The 18,742-nt window shown below is 40.7% G+C and overlaps 1 protein-coding gene across 17 annotated transcripts in view; it reads right to left on the bottom strand.

Annotated features, from left to right (window-relative positions):
- DMD (dystrophin) overlaps nucleotides 1-18,742 on the bottom strand; it is a 2,761,517-nt gene that overhangs the window by 1,353,135 nt on the left and 1,389,640 nt on the right. For 16 of the 17 annotated variants that reach the window (XM_075590265.1, XM_075590266.1, XM_075590270.1 and 13 more), the window contains 4 exons: nucleotides 15,263-15,385; nucleotides 4,962-5,099; nucleotides 2,609-2,761; nucleotides 1,374-1,556 (listed from right to left, as the gene is read on the bottom strand). In XM_075590265.1, coding sequence (XP_075446380.1) covers nucleotides 1,374-1,556; nucleotides 2,609-2,761; nucleotides 4,962-5,099; nucleotides 15,263-15,385 — 597 coding nt within the window. The remainder of the gene's footprint in view (nucleotides 1-1,373; nucleotides 1,557-2,608; nucleotides 2,762-4,961; nucleotides 5,100-15,262; nucleotides 15,386-18,742) is intronic. The other variant, XM_075590275.1, reaches the window with a different exon arrangement.

Below are 18,742 nucleotides of genomic sequence, written 5' to 3'. Positions count from 1 at the left end.
TATTTTGTAGCTCAAAAATGGCCCACGAGACATCCTCTACTGACAAAAGCATGTATTTGGGATAAATCTTTGACACATCTAGATGGTGCAAAAACCCAGTTGGCCATTTTTGTGTTAAGTGTCACAAAACAAAAATTGGGAGATATTCATATATGTTCTACCTACAACTTCTTCCAATCAAGAGCATATGGTGGAATGCATACTGTAGGCAAATGTGTTTTATTACAGTCAATGGAACTATTCATGTTGCTATCTTTGATTTACAGGTGATTTGAGAAAACGGTGTTTTATTAATGCCCCATAAAAGTTGTGATTATTAATAATAACGGACTTTGGGGAACAAACGTTGTAATAAGTTCAAACTTTTTCCTTAAATAGATGCAATTTAACCCAAAAATGTACTAATATTTCGAGAAAACACCTCCAGTTCTCCTAACTACTGCTTAATGTATCTGGGGCAATGTCTCTGGTGCCATTACCGAAGAAGCAACATTCAGTGGCACCAGAGACAGTGTCTGCCGCGTTCGCGCTGGTCCATGCTTTTGAATAGGACCGCTCACAGGATTAGTCCTCCAGTGCCGCGACCACTACGGTCACATGACCGCAGGTGAAAGCAGCACTGAAGACAGTTAGTTTAGTTACATCTATTGGTTACATGATTATTTTGACATCAGTGTGTTATACCATGTCATTTTCTTCCTTTTTAATTAGACCACTACACCAAAAAGGCATTGTTATTGCATAGGAGTATATTGTACTTTGAAGGGACAGCAAGAGCTTCAACATAGTGTTCATATAACGTGTATGTGTCTCACACACACTGTTTTAGACATGAAGGTTTAGCACAGGTTTTCAATATACTGTTTGATGGTTCCCTCAAGGCAATAGGTCAATAGAACATTCAAGCCAATATTAACGTCTCTCCTCCCTAACAAGTTAGGAAAATATGGGTTATCACCTATGCCCAACTCAAAGTTATTGAAATACTTGAGCCTAGAAAGAATCCAGAAGTTTGTGTTTAATATATTTGCTGGATTAAAAAAAAAAAAAAGAAGAAAAATAACTGCGTGGGATGGAGATCGGGAAACCTATTTCTTTTTACTTGTTAGACAGGTTCAATGAATAAAAACAGATAATATCTGAAATGTTATGAAAAAATGAATGAAGCAACAAAAAGTAACATGCATTAATGACTGCTGATTGCTTTTGCAATTGGTTTGCGTAAATATGTTCTTTAAAACATCGGATACAAACAGTCGGTGCTGCATTGGAGCAGTGCAGAGAATTCTTATTCACAAACTCCGCACTCTTCGCCTCATTGTTAGTAGGATTTGGTTAATTGCAAACAAAGGGGTTTGCCAGTAACAACTCACAATTTGTGCATAGTGCAGTCTTCGGAACGGAGCAAATTTGCTCTCAATTTCTCGCCAGCGTTTGTTGAGCTGGATCAGAGTTGGCTCCACTGCCTTGGCAGCCCCATCCTTAGACAAACTTTCAGCTTGCCTGTGCACTGCATTCATTTCTTCTTTCTTCTTCTCCAATTCTCCATCAATCTCCTAGTGAGCAAAACCAATACAGGGCCCAGGGCAGTTAGCTAACTAATTAATGAACTTGCATTAGAAGTAGCAGCATAATACTTCTGGCAACACTTTTTTCTTCAAGTATTTTTTCCACTTTTATTGTGACAAATGAATAGCTGACAATACATCACAAACCATAAACCTATGCAGAAATAATATGTGGTGCAATTATGTTTAGTTATTGGGGTTAATATATGTATTTTAAGTTTTAGCTACAGATTTCTAGTTTATATACAGTAGATGTGTCAAATATAAACTTGTTTCTAACTTGAAGTATATGAACCATCAAGCACATACAGTACATAGTACAAACATACTCTATGTCTGACTAATTAATTTTGTTACTTAATAGTAAACTAAAGCAATAATGAAGCAAAATAAATTATGTAAAATAGAAATCATTGGATGTTGTTGACAAATTGGAGTGATCGGACAATAACATATGAATATGATCTGATGAAAGAAGTGTGCTAACGTAAGAAAGAGGTCATCCACGTACTGTTAGTCATTAGTTCATCTGGAACAAAAATACACAATAACAGCAGTTAAAATTATTATTCCAAACAATTGGGTATATGTTAAGTTCTTTATAAAAGAAAGAAAAAAAAAAAAAAAAGCTGTTTCTTACTATATTAAATAATAGGTTTTGGTTATCTCCAATCTAAACACAGATGTCAGGTATCAACAACAGTTGAAATGTTGGGTACCTAAGCATCTATTAAAATAAACAAATCACACATTGTACATTTTGCAAGGAACCATATTTCTATAAAACAGAATTGTAGAACAAAGAGCCTATAACATTGGCCATCAATGTGACAAGCAACAGATCTCTTAGGAAGACCAAAATACTGGCTCTTTTTTTTCTAAAGATACAAAATGAAGTGTACATTAGATTTGGACAATGAGAATACTATATGAAAAAAATCTTAACCAAACCATAGTATTCTGGAGCAATAACAATTTATGAATAATTAACACAATGATTATTATCTAGACATACTCCAAGCATATCAAAATAACAATACCTTAAGCTTCTGCTCATCTTTGGGGTCTGGAAGACTGGCTATTTTTTTCTCAATGTCATCCAGACATTTCAATAGGTCGTCCGCCTGCCTCTTGTATTGATACCACTGATGAGAAATCTCTAGTGCCTTTTTTCTTCGCTGTGACCTCAGATCCTGTTCATAGTGTAAGCAACATGTAAACAACATATACATTAGCTAAATATTTAAATTATAAAATTACAGACAAGGAAAATGGCTTGTAAGAAAACAGTCATTTCTTTACATGCAAGTTTATTGACTGGATAATTTCCTTAGTAAACATGCTTCACAAAGAAACATTCTTAAGACCTAATCCTTTTTTATTTAAAACAAGAGCTATAGCTTTCTATCATTAACCTTTTTATGTAATGTCTGGAATCATACCTGGTCCAAAAAAACTATTTTAACTAGTAGAGCGGCCTTTGTGTTCATCATTTAAAGAGCAGCTTTTCAGTAATGTGTATCTTGTATGATTTTAGAGATTTGTATATCTTAATGAAAAGACCATAAGGTCTTGTACAATAGACAGTGATCATGGTAAGACGGAATTGAGAGGTTTAGGACACTACGAACTTTCTATATTTGTAAAGCTACTTTTACTTTTAGAGCATTAGAAAAATAATTAGTCCTTATCATTTCTTAAACCATAAATCATTTGCCATTTTTTTTACAAAGATGTATGCCCATTGCTAAATAGGATGATATTCTTCAGCCAGACATTATCACTACTTTTAATCATGTACATACTATGAATTTTTAAAAAAAGAAGCTATTTACTATACGTAGCGAGAGGATTTCTGTAAACAGGTACCATACTGTAGGCACACATATCTGGGTAAGAATATTGACCTAACCATTGTGCATTTGATATATGATATCAATCAATCTGTAACATGGGCGTGCATTATTTATTTTTGCAGGTTTTAAAATGACGTATAAATCATCAAGTGTTCCCCAGTGGAAAAGAAAAACTATTTTATATACCTAATGGCCGCTCCACAGTACCAACTCTTGCCATAACAATTTAATAAAATTCTATTTGAATTTTCTTAAACTAATCAATTTTCCTTTGGGGTTTTATCTGTTATGGGTGAATGCCTTTATTGAGTCACAAAAAAAAAGAAAAGAAAAAATGAAAATCAATGACCTCACTTCTTGTAAATGCAACCAGTAATGAAGTGCTCAGAAGGAAAGATTTAAAGAACATTTTGTCATAATTAGAGATAATGCTACATCTCTAGCTATGACAGCCTTTGATTCCAGTAGGGAGAAAACATTTACATGTGCAGCATTTACAACTAATCCTAGTTGTGCTCTCTGGTTGCTCTTACATTGATCTCTAGTTCATTACAAAATGACCTTTATATACAACCATTAGGCAGACACCTCAAAGTGCATCAACACTGTTCTGACCACACCAAATTCAATACACGGCTGCAACGAATAAACAATTCCATTCAATTGTAAAGCAGCACTGGAGGCACACATATTTTCAATTTTGGGGTGAGTTTTCTTAAATGTTATATAGTATATATAGTACGTTATTCCAACTCCGTTGTTGTGTAGGAAATGTGAGGTTGTACATTTTCGGATTAGTTACACACTATAGCATTTATACTTTTACACTAGAATGCACAGATTTTTGTAGCGGTTGGACACTTCTGTGGAACGAAGGATTGAGGCATTATAGCATTGAGACAATCATTCCCGTAGTTCAGTGATGTGAGCAATGCTGTGTTTCTGTTGCACTGCTGTAGAGACTTGCAGAACACTGAACATAAGTAGCAGGTCATTCCTTAGACAGACACTAACCTAAATATCTTAAGTGTTTCCAATGCAAAATGTATTCTGTATAACCTTCTATTTTTGGTTTTAGCCATCATTGTCCCTGAAAATAACAACTCTTTGATAAAGCTCCATAGGAGGGAAACGCGTCAGAGGACTTTTCTTTTTTGTTTATGTTAGTGGTTTGGCATCATGCCTAATAAAGTGAATTAATTTTATTCTTTGCCTCCAGCCAGCCTTATTTTTCTGCAGTGCTCAGACCCATTCCTTCTTTTGTCCCTGAAAATAACAGCATGTACATTTATAAATACGGATTATTAACAGTGAAAAGAAAAGTGTGGAGAAAGCCACTAAATTATTACATTTACAAAAACAATTTCCAACCGGATTAAAGCTTCTTTAAGCAATATGCTGATTACTATCTCCAACTACTACTGACTATAACCTGCATTACAACCACTCTTCTATACAAAACATCTATAGACTGCACATATTTTTCAAAAGCATTTATATTATAAAACATGTTCACTTTATAGTTCATACTGGATACCTTGAGAGTGTTATGTTTAGACTGTAACAGCTGTTGTTTTCGCTTTATTTCTTCTCGCTTTTTATCATCCCCAATTTGTAGTTTAAGACTATTTCCTCTTTGCAGCAATTCTTTTACTGGCCCCTCATTGTCTTCACTCTGATCACAAGAACAGGGGGGGGGGGGAATCAAATTATTATCAAACCGTAATAAAAAGACAATAAGAATAGATCAGGAGTGTTAAGCAAGACACACAATATTCACTATGTTTTTAGTTTCTGCAGTGTTAAGCATTTGGGTAATGCCATGGTTTCTTTTAACACTAATGAAGTGCTCAGGAAAGGCAGAAGATTGACAGCACACTGGAGAAAATGTATAGCACGCCATCTATTCATTGACATCAAGATTACACTATGAGGACACTTACACCTCTGTAGCACATTTCTTCTCAATGAGCTGACTGCATTGCAGTGTTATTCGATGTTCTTCAGAGCCATGTTATACTGATAGTGCTAACATGGGTACATTTTATTCATTTCAGCAATCTTTTCCCTCACTTGGTAGAATGTCAAAGAAGGGATTATTGTCGCCATACATATACATATTTTAGTGCCTTTAGCTAACGAAAGCCTGCATATGTTATGATGTAGTGCCATAAGAAAATTGTCACTGCTACAAGTTACGGGCCACTGAAACGTACGTGGTACGACAGCTTTGATGTGTTAGTGCCATGTACTTGGCAGTTTTTAGTTATTGAGGATCCCAGTCAGTAAACTCTGTCTGCTAGTACATACCAGGAGAGAAGTATGAAGTTTAATAATAGCTGATCAAGATGCCTCAATATAGTATGGCTTAGTAATAGAGATGGGCAAATTGTGAGGGCGAATTTGGATCTGTAGCGGATTGGCTGATTCCTTTGGTCCGTGGATTTCAGCGGATCAATTTCAAAAAGGTCGATTGACATTTTGCAGATTTTTTATTATTACCAATATGCTCCGCGGATTCCGTAACCCGTGGACGGATTTGTAGAATCCAAGCCGTGGATTCTGCAATGTGGTGGCGGATTCATAAGAATTTGCCAACGGAATGATGAATCCACAGATTGGATTCTACAAATCCGTCCATGGAATGTACCCAATGGCAGTTTTTGATGAATCCGCACAAACCGACCAAATCTGTTTGTGGATTTTTAAATCCGGGAAAATGTTTTTGTCAGATTCGCCCATCTCTACTTAATAACTTAATTACCGTTATGTTTGACTCCTCGCTAGTACTGGGGACAAGAATGTTGCTAATAGGTGTTGTGTTCCTGCTACTCAGAGACTAATATATCAAGTTTAAAGAAAACTCATAGCAACTAAACATTTAATCTAAAAAATACAGTACAGTACCCAAATATAGCTTACATTGTAGCTAATCATTAGCTGTCATCTTATAAATATATAACTTTTCAACTGTTACAAACAAATGTTCTGAACATACTTTAGGAATTCATTAACAAAAAAGAGAGATTAGGGAGTGATCAACTAAACCATACTAATTGAAATGATAAGTGAATGACTTACAAATACAAGCTGATAATTATGAAGTGGGTGCAAACTGTGAACTGAAAAGTGAATCAGTGGAAATAAAGAGTACAAAATGATTGTACCCCGAAGAAAATTCACTTAAATGCACACCTTTATTTTATTACTTAAAACATATATTACCGAGTGTGTATATAACGATATTTAAAAAAAATTAAATCAAATAACAAATGCACCAGGGACTCCTCTTATATATAAGTAAATAAATAATCCTACTAAATAATAATGGTAGGTAATGGGGACTGGATGGTGCAATCAGTCAGGGTAAAAACCCAGAGGATCAGTATATAGCACAGATGTTATATTAAAAGTGTTGACAGTGGAGATAAGTTGGCGTCATTAATTAATTGAATCACCACCAAATAGCACTTAGAATAGTGTGTACTGCCCAAACTGCACTGATGTAAATAGTAAATATACATATATCAATTAAATGCAACCACAAATAGCTCTGGGGTCAGAGCAGAACAAACGTTTTTAGCACCCCTTGCACAGCATAAGTGCACATATAGTGTATTAACAGCACAAGTGCATCAGTGCTGTTAATACACTATGGGGGTCATGCACTAAGCTCCGTTAAGTCGTTTTTAGAGGGCAAAGTGCTCTTAGAACATGATGTTGCGCTGAACACGATGCACTAAGCCACGCAAACAGGCACTTTACGCTCTAAAACTGACTTTTTTCAGGAAATTTTTCTAAGTCCAACTTTGCTTGTTCGTTACCCTGTTTGCGTTAAATGCTGCCCTTAAGTGGGATGCACTAAGCTACGTAACCTTAGCGTACGCGTACGCGAAAGTGGCATTCAACAGAACACGCCAGCTCAAGGTAGACTCAAAAAAAGCTGGACTTTGAAAAATGTATTGCTTTACATTTTTGCATCCGCAACACCCATACAACAGGCCGGCGGGTGTCCCTGGCTGACCCCGCGGGGGTCCCCGAGGGAGGCCGGGGGTTGCGCGGATGTCCCCGGCTGACCCCGCGGCCATCCCGGGGTCAACGCTGGAGTCCCGGGGTACCCGCTTGCCTGCGTTACCAATGTTGTGCCTACAAAAATACTAAACATTATTTCTAACTAAATACCCCCCCCCCCCTAACACATACAGTACAATAATGTGCAAAATAACTATTATCCAGATATGGATAATAGATTATTTGCCCATTATTAAACACTGCATTAGCATATCAGAATGGCTGTGCTTTATTTGCCTTTAAGATGACGTGACGAAGCCGGCGTCACATGGTATTTCAGCCAATCAGATCATGGGAACCTATTCCACACTCTGATTGGCTGAAATACCATGTGACGCTGGCCATCTTGGATTTAGTGAAGTCATCTTAAAGGCAAATGAACCACAGCCATTCTGATTGGCTGGCATCATTCCCTTTAAGTGATGTCATGTAAAAAAAAAAAATTAAAGTCAGAACATGGTTTGAACAGCCAATCAGGTGGCTGTTAACCATTTTGAGGCTAAATGTGACGTCACAAGCCCTATTTAAGGCCGTGACGCCCCATTTGAGCCCAAGAAGACGACGAGACAACATCGGTTGGGATTTACCATGGGTTTTTTTGGATTGACAGATGAAGATAGAAGATAAAGAAGATAAAGAAGATCAAGAAATGGTGACAGATGAAGATAGAAGAAGGTGATTAAAGAAAGAAAGAAGAAGATTTGGGTACCTGATCCAGATCTTCATGGCGGATGGCATTGGATGCTGTTGGAGGCCTTCAAGGTACGTGCGCTTCCTATTACTCTAATGGTAAGTAATATATTAAATGTTTGTAAATGTCTCTTTTTACAGGTTTCTTCATTGGATGTGTTTTTTTATTTTTTGAGGGAGGCACATTGACTGATAATATATTAATCTGTACCACTTTAGGGTACAGATTAATACATTATTATGACAATATTTGGGGGGCATTTGTGGCTTGGTATTCCTGTTGGTTTTTTCAATTTCTTATGTAACGGGTGTATCCCTCTGGCCTGACCCACCCAATCTCATATTGGCCCGTGTAGTCTAACCAGTCCCCCATTACAAGGCGTGTGTGGTGGTGCACCTGCAAGTAACAGGACTCTTGAGTCTCCCGCTTGGTGTTATTAGGGGATGTCATCAGGACAGGTAACTGAGGTAGTGGGTGCGAGTCCAACTTACTTCATGTGCAGCGCCTCCACCTCATCAGGATCTGTGCTTCCGCAGGGAGATGGTCCTGGTGAGGAACTCCTTCTTGGTGGTGCCATCCACTGCTGAGTAACTTCACACTCACCCAGTGAAGGTATCTTTAACAAGGGCATCTTTATTTGCATGGTGGTATGGGCAAGCTGCCCCTCACAGATAACAGCTCAGCCACTCATCTCTGTGCAGCACTCCATTAGGAAAGTCCCTTCTCCCTAATAGTACTGCTTTCCACCTTTACTCTAAAAGAGATTCCCCAGCTTCTCTGGCTGCTGTAATCTCCTCTCCTGAGCTGCTTTGTCTCTCTCTCTTGAGCTGCTCTAACTCTGTCAGCTCCTCTAACTCTGCCAGCTCCTCTAATTCTGCCAGCTCCTCTAATTCTGCTGCGTCTGCTTACTGACTCACAGCTAGCAGGAGACCTGCAACACTGTTGCAAACCTTCACGTGCCTCTCAGTGAACAGAGCAGCACAACAACAGGAAACTGAACTTCTAACTTTAGGCAGTGCTGTGTCTTATATCACCCCCCGGAGAACAAACCTGCTCTGTACCACTAAGTGTGGGCACAATGCATGTTGTCACTTCCTTTGGGAACATATGACACCTCACCAGGGTGTGAGGGCAAACCTCCATGATAACTACTGGCATTCCTGCATACTTACCAGGTTTACTGCCAGCATGAGAAAGAGATATGTACACCAATCTTACACATGGCTACACTTATGTGGATGTGATTGTTTTTTTTTTCCTGCTTAATGGTAATACAATGTTTGCGATTGGTGTTCGTTTGTAGTTAATGTTGTATTATGTTAGCTAATGCGTTTTATGGTTATTTCAGATATTGTTTGAATTCATTTCTTTGTCTTTTAATGTTTACATTCATTAATGTTGTAGTAATTCATTGGTTTGATTGGTTAGTGTTACTATTCATTTTGAGTTGGCTTAGGAATTAATTGGTTTAATTGGTTAATGGTTTAATTAATTAATTGTTGATGTTGTTACTGCTTGTATTCATTGGATTAGCTGGCTACTGTTTTTATTTACTTTATTTAGGTATGCTAATGCGGTGTTTAATAATGGGCAAATAATCTATTATTCATATCTGGATAATAGTAATTTTGCACATTATTGTACTGTATGTAGGGGGGGGTCATGTATTGATGTTTTTTTAAAATCTTTTTTTAATATACATGTGTTTCATAGTGTAGATGTGCAGGGGGTCTCCGGAGCTGAACCGCATTGGTTTCAGGTCCGAGGACCCCCTACTTCAGGAGATACAGGCCCCGTTATGGGGTGCCGGGATACCCTGCACTTTCAAGCGTCCGCGTCACGTGACCTTGAAATTCTGCAGGGGATACCGGCACCCCATAACGGGGCCTGTATCTCCTGAAGTAGGGGGTCCTCGGACCTGAAACCAATGCTGTTCAGCTCCGGAGACCCCCTGCTCATGTACACTATAATTCAAATGTATTTATTTAGTGTACGATCGCCCGTAACAGCCTTGCATGGAGATGGCAAATCTCCATGCAAATGTTACATGCAGCTTTTTTTTCTAGCAGCTAGCGTACGTGAAATTTAAGAACGCTAGCAGGGGGAAAAAAAACAACACGTAAGCTGTGGGTGTTTTGAGCACGTACGTTAAAAAATGGGCTCAAGTCCTTAGTGAATCGCGTCCCCGGCCTCACTTTTTAACAGACGTGCTTTTTTTGAACATCAGAACGCAAACCCATTGAGCTTAGTGCATTGCCCCCTATATGTGCACTTATGCTGTGCAAGGGGTGCTAAAGACGTTTGTTCTGCTGTGACCCCAGAACTATTTGTGGTTGCATTTAATTGATATATGTATATTTACTATTTACATCAGTGCAGTTTGGGCAGTACACACTATTCTAAGTGCTATTTGGTGGTGATTCAATAATTTAATGACGCTATTCACACCAACTTATCTCCACTGTCAACACTTTTAATATAACATCTGTGCTATATACTGATCCTGTGGGTTTTTACCCTGACTGATTGCACCATCCAGTCCCCATTACCCTACCATTATTATTTAGTAGGAGTATTTATTTACTTATATATGAGAGGAGACCCTGGTGCATTTGTTATTTGATTTAATTTCTTTTAAATATCGTTATACACACTCGGTAATACTGTATATGTGTAACGGATTTTCTGGACCTTCCTGACCCACCCAATCTCACATTGGCCCCTGTGGTCTATCCAGTCCCCCCATTACATGGTCGTGTCTGGTGGTGCACCTGTCGGCAAAAGGACTCCTGAGTCTCCCGCATGATGCTGTGTGGGGAATGTCAACTCAGACAGGCAGCTGAGGTAGTGTGTGTGAGTCCTACCTACATACTGCTGCGGCCGAGTTTATTCGAGCATTTGCCCGTTCTCGGCCGCAGCAGTTACCTGGCGCGCGCCGGAGGGTGCCGGGCACGCGCCAAAGCAGCGGAGGAGAGGCCCGCCGATCGCGGCTTCCCCCTCTCCTCTCCGGGTCCGCCGGGTCCCCCGGAACCCCCTGCCGCCGTCCCCCACATTGCGGGACACCAGGGCTCCCTCGGGGAGCCCTGGACGTGCGTGCAGGGGGCGCAGGCACCCGATGACGCGTGACCGCGCATCGGAGACGCGCGGCACGCCGAGGGGCTGCCACTTGCAAGCCGGGAAATCTCCCGGCTTGCGGTACTGGCCACACTGCAATAAAGTGTGTCGCCAGTGTACAGTGCAGTGCCTCCACCTCATCAGGATCTCGGCATCCGCCAGGAGATGGTTCTGATGAGGAACTCCTCGGTGGTGCCTTCCTCTGTGGAGTAACTTCACACTCACACATGGGGTTTCTTGTGAACAAGGGCATCTTTATTGATGGTAGTATAGGCAGACTGCCCCTCGCAGAAAACCGCTTAGCCGCTCATCTTCTTTTGTACTCTTCTTTCAGAAGATCTGCCCTCCCAATGGAAATGGATCACCTCTCCCCTCAGGGAGATCACCACCTGTGCCAGGTCCCTGGACACAGTGTAGGCCCTGCCAGCCTTACTGCTGCAGGTCAGACTATTTGCTGTAGAATCACACTTGACCTTCAACTTAACCAAGAAAAGTTGACTTCTAACTTTGGGCAGTGCTGTGTCTTATATACCAAGGAAATGGCTCCACCTCCTGTGTCACTAACAATGGATACCAGGTTTGTTACCACTCCCCTCATGTACATACAGGGTGTGAGGGCAAACCTCCATGATTGATGCTGGCAGCATGAGAGAGACCTGTATACCATTTTTAACACATGGCTACATATGTTTTACTGTAAGTAATAAAATAAAGGTTATATCTTAATTAGTGGTGTGCATTTAAGTGAATTTTCTTCGGGGTACGATCATTTTGTACTCTTTATTTCTACCGATTCTAGGAATTCATTAAGAATCAAAATGTAATTGGGTTCAACATCACATTATTGCACTTTATTACTATAGGACTTTTTTTGTCTTTTACTTTAAAAAAAAAATTGGTAGCTTATGGAATAAAAAAAATAATTATTTTGGTTAAAAAAAAAATCTTCTCTTCTTAAGCCAAAAATTGTCCCCTTTGTCATAGAAACTGCCCAAGATAATGAGCAATAAAGGCCACAGAGTCAGTCTAAAAGGACAGGTATGAAGCTTATCTTTAAAAGGTAATGGTCAGGAATTAAATGACATGGGAAGAAAATAAGACATGTACAATGAAGCCAGCAGTCAAGAATCACAATGAGGTCTAACAAACCAATTAGTTCAAGGTAACTGTGATAAATAACTATTTTATGCATATTATAGAATCTGTATGTACAGCAGAGCAGAATTTAAATGATAGAAGTTAAAAATATGGCCTAAGTTCATTACTGACAGCAGTGATGATACAAAAACAGGGATGGGACATGGGTCCCCACAAAAACAGGTGTGGGACATGGGTCCCCACAAAAACAGGTGTGGGACATGGGTCCCCACAAAAACAGGTGTGGGACATGGGTCCCTGGGAAAAACAGGGGTGGGACATGGACATTAAAAAAAAAAAAAAAAAAAAACACAGATGCGGGACACGGTTCCTCAGCAAAACAGGTGCGGGACACGTTTCCCCGGAAAAGCACGATGGCGGACGGCAACGGGCGTTGTCCTCGGCCTGGCCAGAAACAGACGCCGGGAGAGACTTTCTAATAGAAGGTTGGGCATATATATATTTAAAAAAAAAAAATATATATAAAAACAAATATATAAAAAAAAATCACCGGGTGGAGACCTGAAAGCGGTTAACACGCTTGAAACATAGAAGGAGTCACGCTTCACGAAACACAATGTTTATTAGCATTGCAGCAGTCTGACAAACCGCTGGGGAGTGTTTTCATCCTATAATTTCGGTAAAGTTCTAAACAAGGGGGACTCGGGGACCATCGTCACACGGCGATGGGGTTTTGTTTTCTACATTTCAAAGACATTTCAGATGCCGTGGAGGACCTTCATTCGAAAGGCTAGACGAGGTGGTGGGGCCTGGCATGCGGTGCGCAACGCCGCTGGTTGAAAAGGGTAAGCAGCAAAGAATGGCAAGCGTGAGAGTGAGGTGCTACCCTCGCAGGTCAGGGTTTATCACAACTTTTTTCAGGTTGCAATGCCGGGTGAGACAGATTTGGGAAGCAGGGACGATAAGCATACGTCTGGCACTGTTTTCACGAACGACAGGGCAGTCGGTTAACAAGGGAGTATCAAGGGGGGCCCGACAAGGGGTGGGAAGGTACACCAGGGGTCCGGTCTCAGGAACCCGCACAAGCAGCATTGGCACGGCAAAGTTTAGGGGTGTGTAGGGAGGCACCCACGACAGACATGAGGCAACCTTATAGGGGACATTTGGTTGAGCGCATGGGTACACCCACGCCAGAAGCAGCATCACCTTCAGTTGGCCCATTCAATTCACAGGGCTGGACGCAGCCATGTTGGCAGGGTCCCGACAGGCGGTTATCATCGCCGCCGGGGACAAACAAAGAGAAGTTTGGGGTGGAGCCCTCTCGTGCTCTCTCAGAAAACAGTGCGGGACATGGGCACAAGCGGCGCCAGCTTCTGCATCAGTCGGGTCCCGACAGGCGGTTCACATCGCTGCCGGGGACTAGTACAGTATAGATTAGTGGGGTGCTGGGCAAAAGAGCTGGGATGTGCGCGAGTAGCCTAGGAGAAATCAACAAGGCGAGGGAAAGAAATTAACAAAAGGTGGGGAGCTTGACAAGACCTTGCGGGGGCGGGTTGTTTTTCAACCACAGTCCAACCAAGAGATAAGCAGAGGTTTAAGGAGGAAGTGGTTCCATTTGTTGGTTGACAAGTTTGAAGTGCAGGATGGAGGTGAGGAGGTCAGTGCAAGGTTGGCGTAGATTCAGTGGTAATTTGGATCATGGGGGACTCAATGGTACACTGGGCTGGGAAGAGGGCGAATTCGCGCCCCTACGGAAAGAATTTAGGTTTGAGTATGGAGCAGGTGGAGGTAACGTAGTGGGGGATGAGAGGGATGCGGTGGGGACGGCTTTTTCCACTGCTAATTTCTAGGGCCAGGGGTAGGAGGGCAGCGGACATCATCATTATTCATGTTGGGGGTAATGATGTGGCAAAATTGCAGTCGATTGATTTATTCCAGCAGATTAAGCAAGATTTGGCGCATATGTTAATGTTTTGGCCAGGGGTGCAATTAGTTTGGTCCGAGATAATATGCAGGTTGGTTTGGAGGGGTGAGCGTATCCCGGGGAGAGTTAACAAGACGCGGAAGAGGTTAAACAGGAAGGTGGGGAATTTCTTGGTTCAATGTGGGGGTTGGGTCATTTGTCACCCGCAGTTCAGTTTTAAATTGGGTGGCTGGTTTAGGGAGGATGGGGTACAGTTGTCAGATGTTGGTGTGGACATGTTTAATAACGATTTACAGGAAGGATTGGAAGAGTTCATAGGGGTATGGCGGTACGGGTCTGATTTAAGGGGGTTAAACAGGCCCGTTGGTGGCGGAAGTTGGGGGGGGGGTAGGTGCTTGTCCCGCCAGAAGTGGCTCGGGGCTGGTAACCGGGGGGGTTTGAAGCGAGGGGGTAGGTCACCGGGACGTACTTCCGGGTGCCCCCTTTGCGTTGCCCAGCTCTGAGCATTCTGGCGCGGACAGGTGGTACGCTATCCCCATTTGTGTTTAATAAATAAGCCGCGGCCTTTTACCTCCATAAATGTGTCCTCTCGTTATTTGTATGTTTTATGTAGAGGGGTAACAGGAGAGGGGGGGGAGGAAGCTCGCGCCTCCTTAGTCATACAAATGTTTGCTGTGTATTCCTACCAATCATTGTAAAATTGTATTACTATACAGTAATGAATAGTAGTAATACTAGTGTAAAAAACATATTTACAGTCATGTGCAAAGAAAAAACAATTGAAAAAAAACATTTAGAGATGTCTTTAGGATTACAGCAACACTGTATTGAACATAATATTGTAGATTGCAATAGCATTTAAGACATTTTGTATTTGAGCAAAAGTATTTCCTATTTCCCAACTCTTTGCGGTTTCAAGCCTCCATCACAACCAATTTACCATATCTTTATTGAAGTCTTCTTCTTTAAGATTCACTCCCTGCTGAATTTCAACCTCCAGTGGTTCAAGCAATTTCTGTATATCAGAGTTATATTGCTCCAATTCCTTCGTAGATACCAAGACCTAGCAAAAAAAGGTATAGCTTATTTAGAACATTAAATATTTTACAACTTAAATAAGTACATTTTCTTTATGCCCTATTGTTCCAGTAGTACTAGAAGTTGTACAAGAAGACATAATACATTGCTTTGCACAGTCTTATTGGATTTTAGTACTGGATTCAAATCAAGACCGTTCACATAATTTAGGTATCATATGGGTAGATCCTCAGAAGGTCCCTACATTTTTAAATCGTTATCTCAATTTAACGTATCCATATCTTTAACGCATATACCCAAAGATGCTTAGCGCTACAAAGTCCTTGCATTTTCCTTAAAAATAACGGACGCCAGACGCGCTCCCAGGCTTGAATAGATGAAGGGAGAGATCCAAATAGAAATAGCCGGTGCACAGCCAAAATAGCAAAGCTAGGACGTGGTGACCAAACAGTTATTTATTGGTTAAAAAACATAAAGTAGTAATACTGGTAACACTATAACATGTTTCACACTGGAAGTGCTTTATCAAACTCTTTGATAAAGAACTTCCAGTATGAAACATGTTACATGATTACCAGTATTACTACTTTATGTTTTTTAACCAATAAATAACTGTTTGGTCACCACGTCCTAGCTTTGCTATTTTGGCTGTGCACCGGCTATTTCTATTTGGATCTCTCCCTTCATCTATTCAAGCCTGGGAGCACGTCTGGCGAGAGTCATCACAGCAGAACGGGAGGAGTTTAAAAGTGAGATCTTCAACATTATTGTGCTTTAGTTCTAAGCCAGTTGTTTCGCCTGCTTATCCCCTCCATATCTGGTGTGAATTGACAGCGTCGGTAGTTCTGCTCTTGCGGGACACCCGTGACTGTCTCCCTCCTTTGTGAGTGGGGTTTAGCTTGCATATACCTTCACGATCACACACAGTCGTGGATACAATGCTGGACTATCCGTTTAAGAACTCATATGATCTCCGCTGCTGCATATATGTGTATACATTGAACTGGACTATCATCACTGTATTATTTGTTTGTGTGGTCTTTTGAGCACCGGATTCTGAATTTGTATTAATCTTACCCACCAATTTACTCACATCCAGACCCTGACTATCATTGAGTTATTTCTGGGAATAGCCTAAAATAAATACAAGGAAGCAGTATGATATCATAGGCACATGGTGGGATGAAACTCATGACTGGGTAGTTAATTTAGAGGGTTATTCCCTTTTTCAGAAGGAGCGAGCAAATAGAAGAGGTGGAGTATTTTTATATGTTAAACCAGATCTAAAGCCTATAATTAGGGAAGATGTTTATGAAGGGAATGATGAAAATGTAGAGACCTTGTGGATAGAAATTAGCAGTGGGGTAAAAGTATAAAGAAAATGTTTGTAGGGATATGCTATAAACCACCAAATATCTGTGAGATTAAGGAAGCTAAAATACTTTTGCAATTGGAGAAGGCATCAAAACTGGGGGATTTTAATTATTCAGACACAGACTGGGGAAATGAGATTAGCATTACAACAAAAGGAGACAGGTTTTTGGGGGTGCTTAAAGACAATTTTATGACCCAAATTATTAATGAACCAACCAGGAGAGGGGCAGTATTGATTTGGTAATATCAAACAATGTAGAAGTAATAACAAATATTCAAGTCCTGGAACATTTGGTTAACAGTGATCATAGCATGGTTTCATTTGAAATAAATGATTAAAAAACAGATTACTTGGGTTCAACAAAGACCTTAAACTTTAGAAAGGCAAATGTTAATAAACTGAGGACTAATCTACAAGGAATACATTGGGATGATGTTTTTTGCAGGGAAAAATGTAGAAGATAAATGGACAGACTTTAAAACATTGTTAGAAAAGCACACTTATCAGTGTATACCCTTGGGTAATAAGTATAAAAGAAACAATTCAAAACCATTGTGGCTAAATAAAAAGGTAAGGGAGGAAATGGAAAAGAAGAGGCAGGCATTTAGATTCTTGAAGTCATAAGGGATGGAGAAATCATATCAGAATTATAAGGAATGTAAGAAAAATTGCTAAAGGGCAATCACATTAGCAAAAATGGATTGTAAGAGATGTGTGCAGAGGTATTTAATGGAGACCGATTAGGGTGAATTTAAATCCTTGCTTTATTGCACCTGTTCCTTTAACAAGGCAAACCATACAAAAACAAACAAAATAAAGGCCTACTCCACTATGGAGAATAACTAAATCTTTACTCCAGCCCTTTCTAACTGGATGGGTAGCTAAATTCGTTACCACCCTAAACACACACACACACACACACACACACACACACACACACACACACACACACACACACACACACACACACACACACACACACACACACACACACACACACACACACACACACACACACACACACACACACACGTCCAACAAGAAAGTCTCTTATCTGTTTCTGTTTTTCTAGCTGTAGGGGAAGGCCTCTCTGTTCTCCTGGGTCAGCATCCTTGTGTGCTATGGCACTCTGTGTCCAGGTATAGAGGTGTTGTCCCTTTGTCTTGCTGTCAGCATAAAGTCTTGTGTGCATCAAGACATCATATTTTCCTCAGGTCAGCCCTGTTGAGGACTAAGGAAATCTCTGCAGTCCTCTTTCTCCTTATGTCAGCCCAAATTTGAGCTAAGGAATCTCTCTCCTGTTTCTCACATTAGGCTTTTTCTAAGAGTCCTAATCAGCCAGGTGGAGTCTGGTTGATTGCCTGTGTGCAATTAACCAGCACACTGCTGGATTTAGAGGCAGTTTCTCTCAAACACTTATAAGTCCCTGTTACATACCTGTGATGGTGAGGGGGTAACTAGGCTCAACAATAAAGGTTAAGCCAGTCTGGTTACCTCTGATTCATGAATTGGGTTCCGGAGTGTCAGCTCTTGAGCTCAGTTATTGTTAATGCATTCTGTAAAATAGTGCGACAATAAAGAGTTTTTGTGTTTTTACCTTTCCAGGTGTGCCAGCAAGCAGAGATTGCTAGGCTATGCGTTTCAAGGCTGGTTTATGGAGAAAGTCATCAGAATGTATCTAGCTAGCCGGGTCCAGAGTTGCTTGATACCCCAAATTGTACCCGGGAATTAGAACGGATTCTCGGATACATTGAGACACAATGCTCCGGCAAAATAGCCCCTTAAAAACGCTTGTGCGACTCGCCGCTAGGATTCCCTGCTTCAGCACAGACCAGAAAGGTAAATGGGGCATAGGGATGTGTGGTATCCCTAGAACGGTAAAGGGGTCCCTAGTATAAGAGGGGGTGTCCAGTTAATGCCCAGGTCACCCAGAATCCAGTATAGGGGTTCTGGGGGTACTCCAACCATATATAAGGGCGCAAGGAGTTTTAAACTCTAAGTCCGGTA

This window comes from Ascaphus truei, chromosome 3, assembly GCF_040206685.1.
Source record: "Ascaphus truei isolate aAscTru1 chromosome 3, aAscTru1.hap1, whole genome shotgun sequence".
In the NCBI taxonomy this organism is placed as follows: domain Eukaryota; kingdom Metazoa; phylum Chordata; class Amphibia; order Anura; family Ascaphidae; genus Ascaphus; species Ascaphus truei.
The sequence above is the reverse complement of the archived record's forward strand: the minus strand, read 5'-3'. Positions and strand labels throughout refer to the sequence as shown.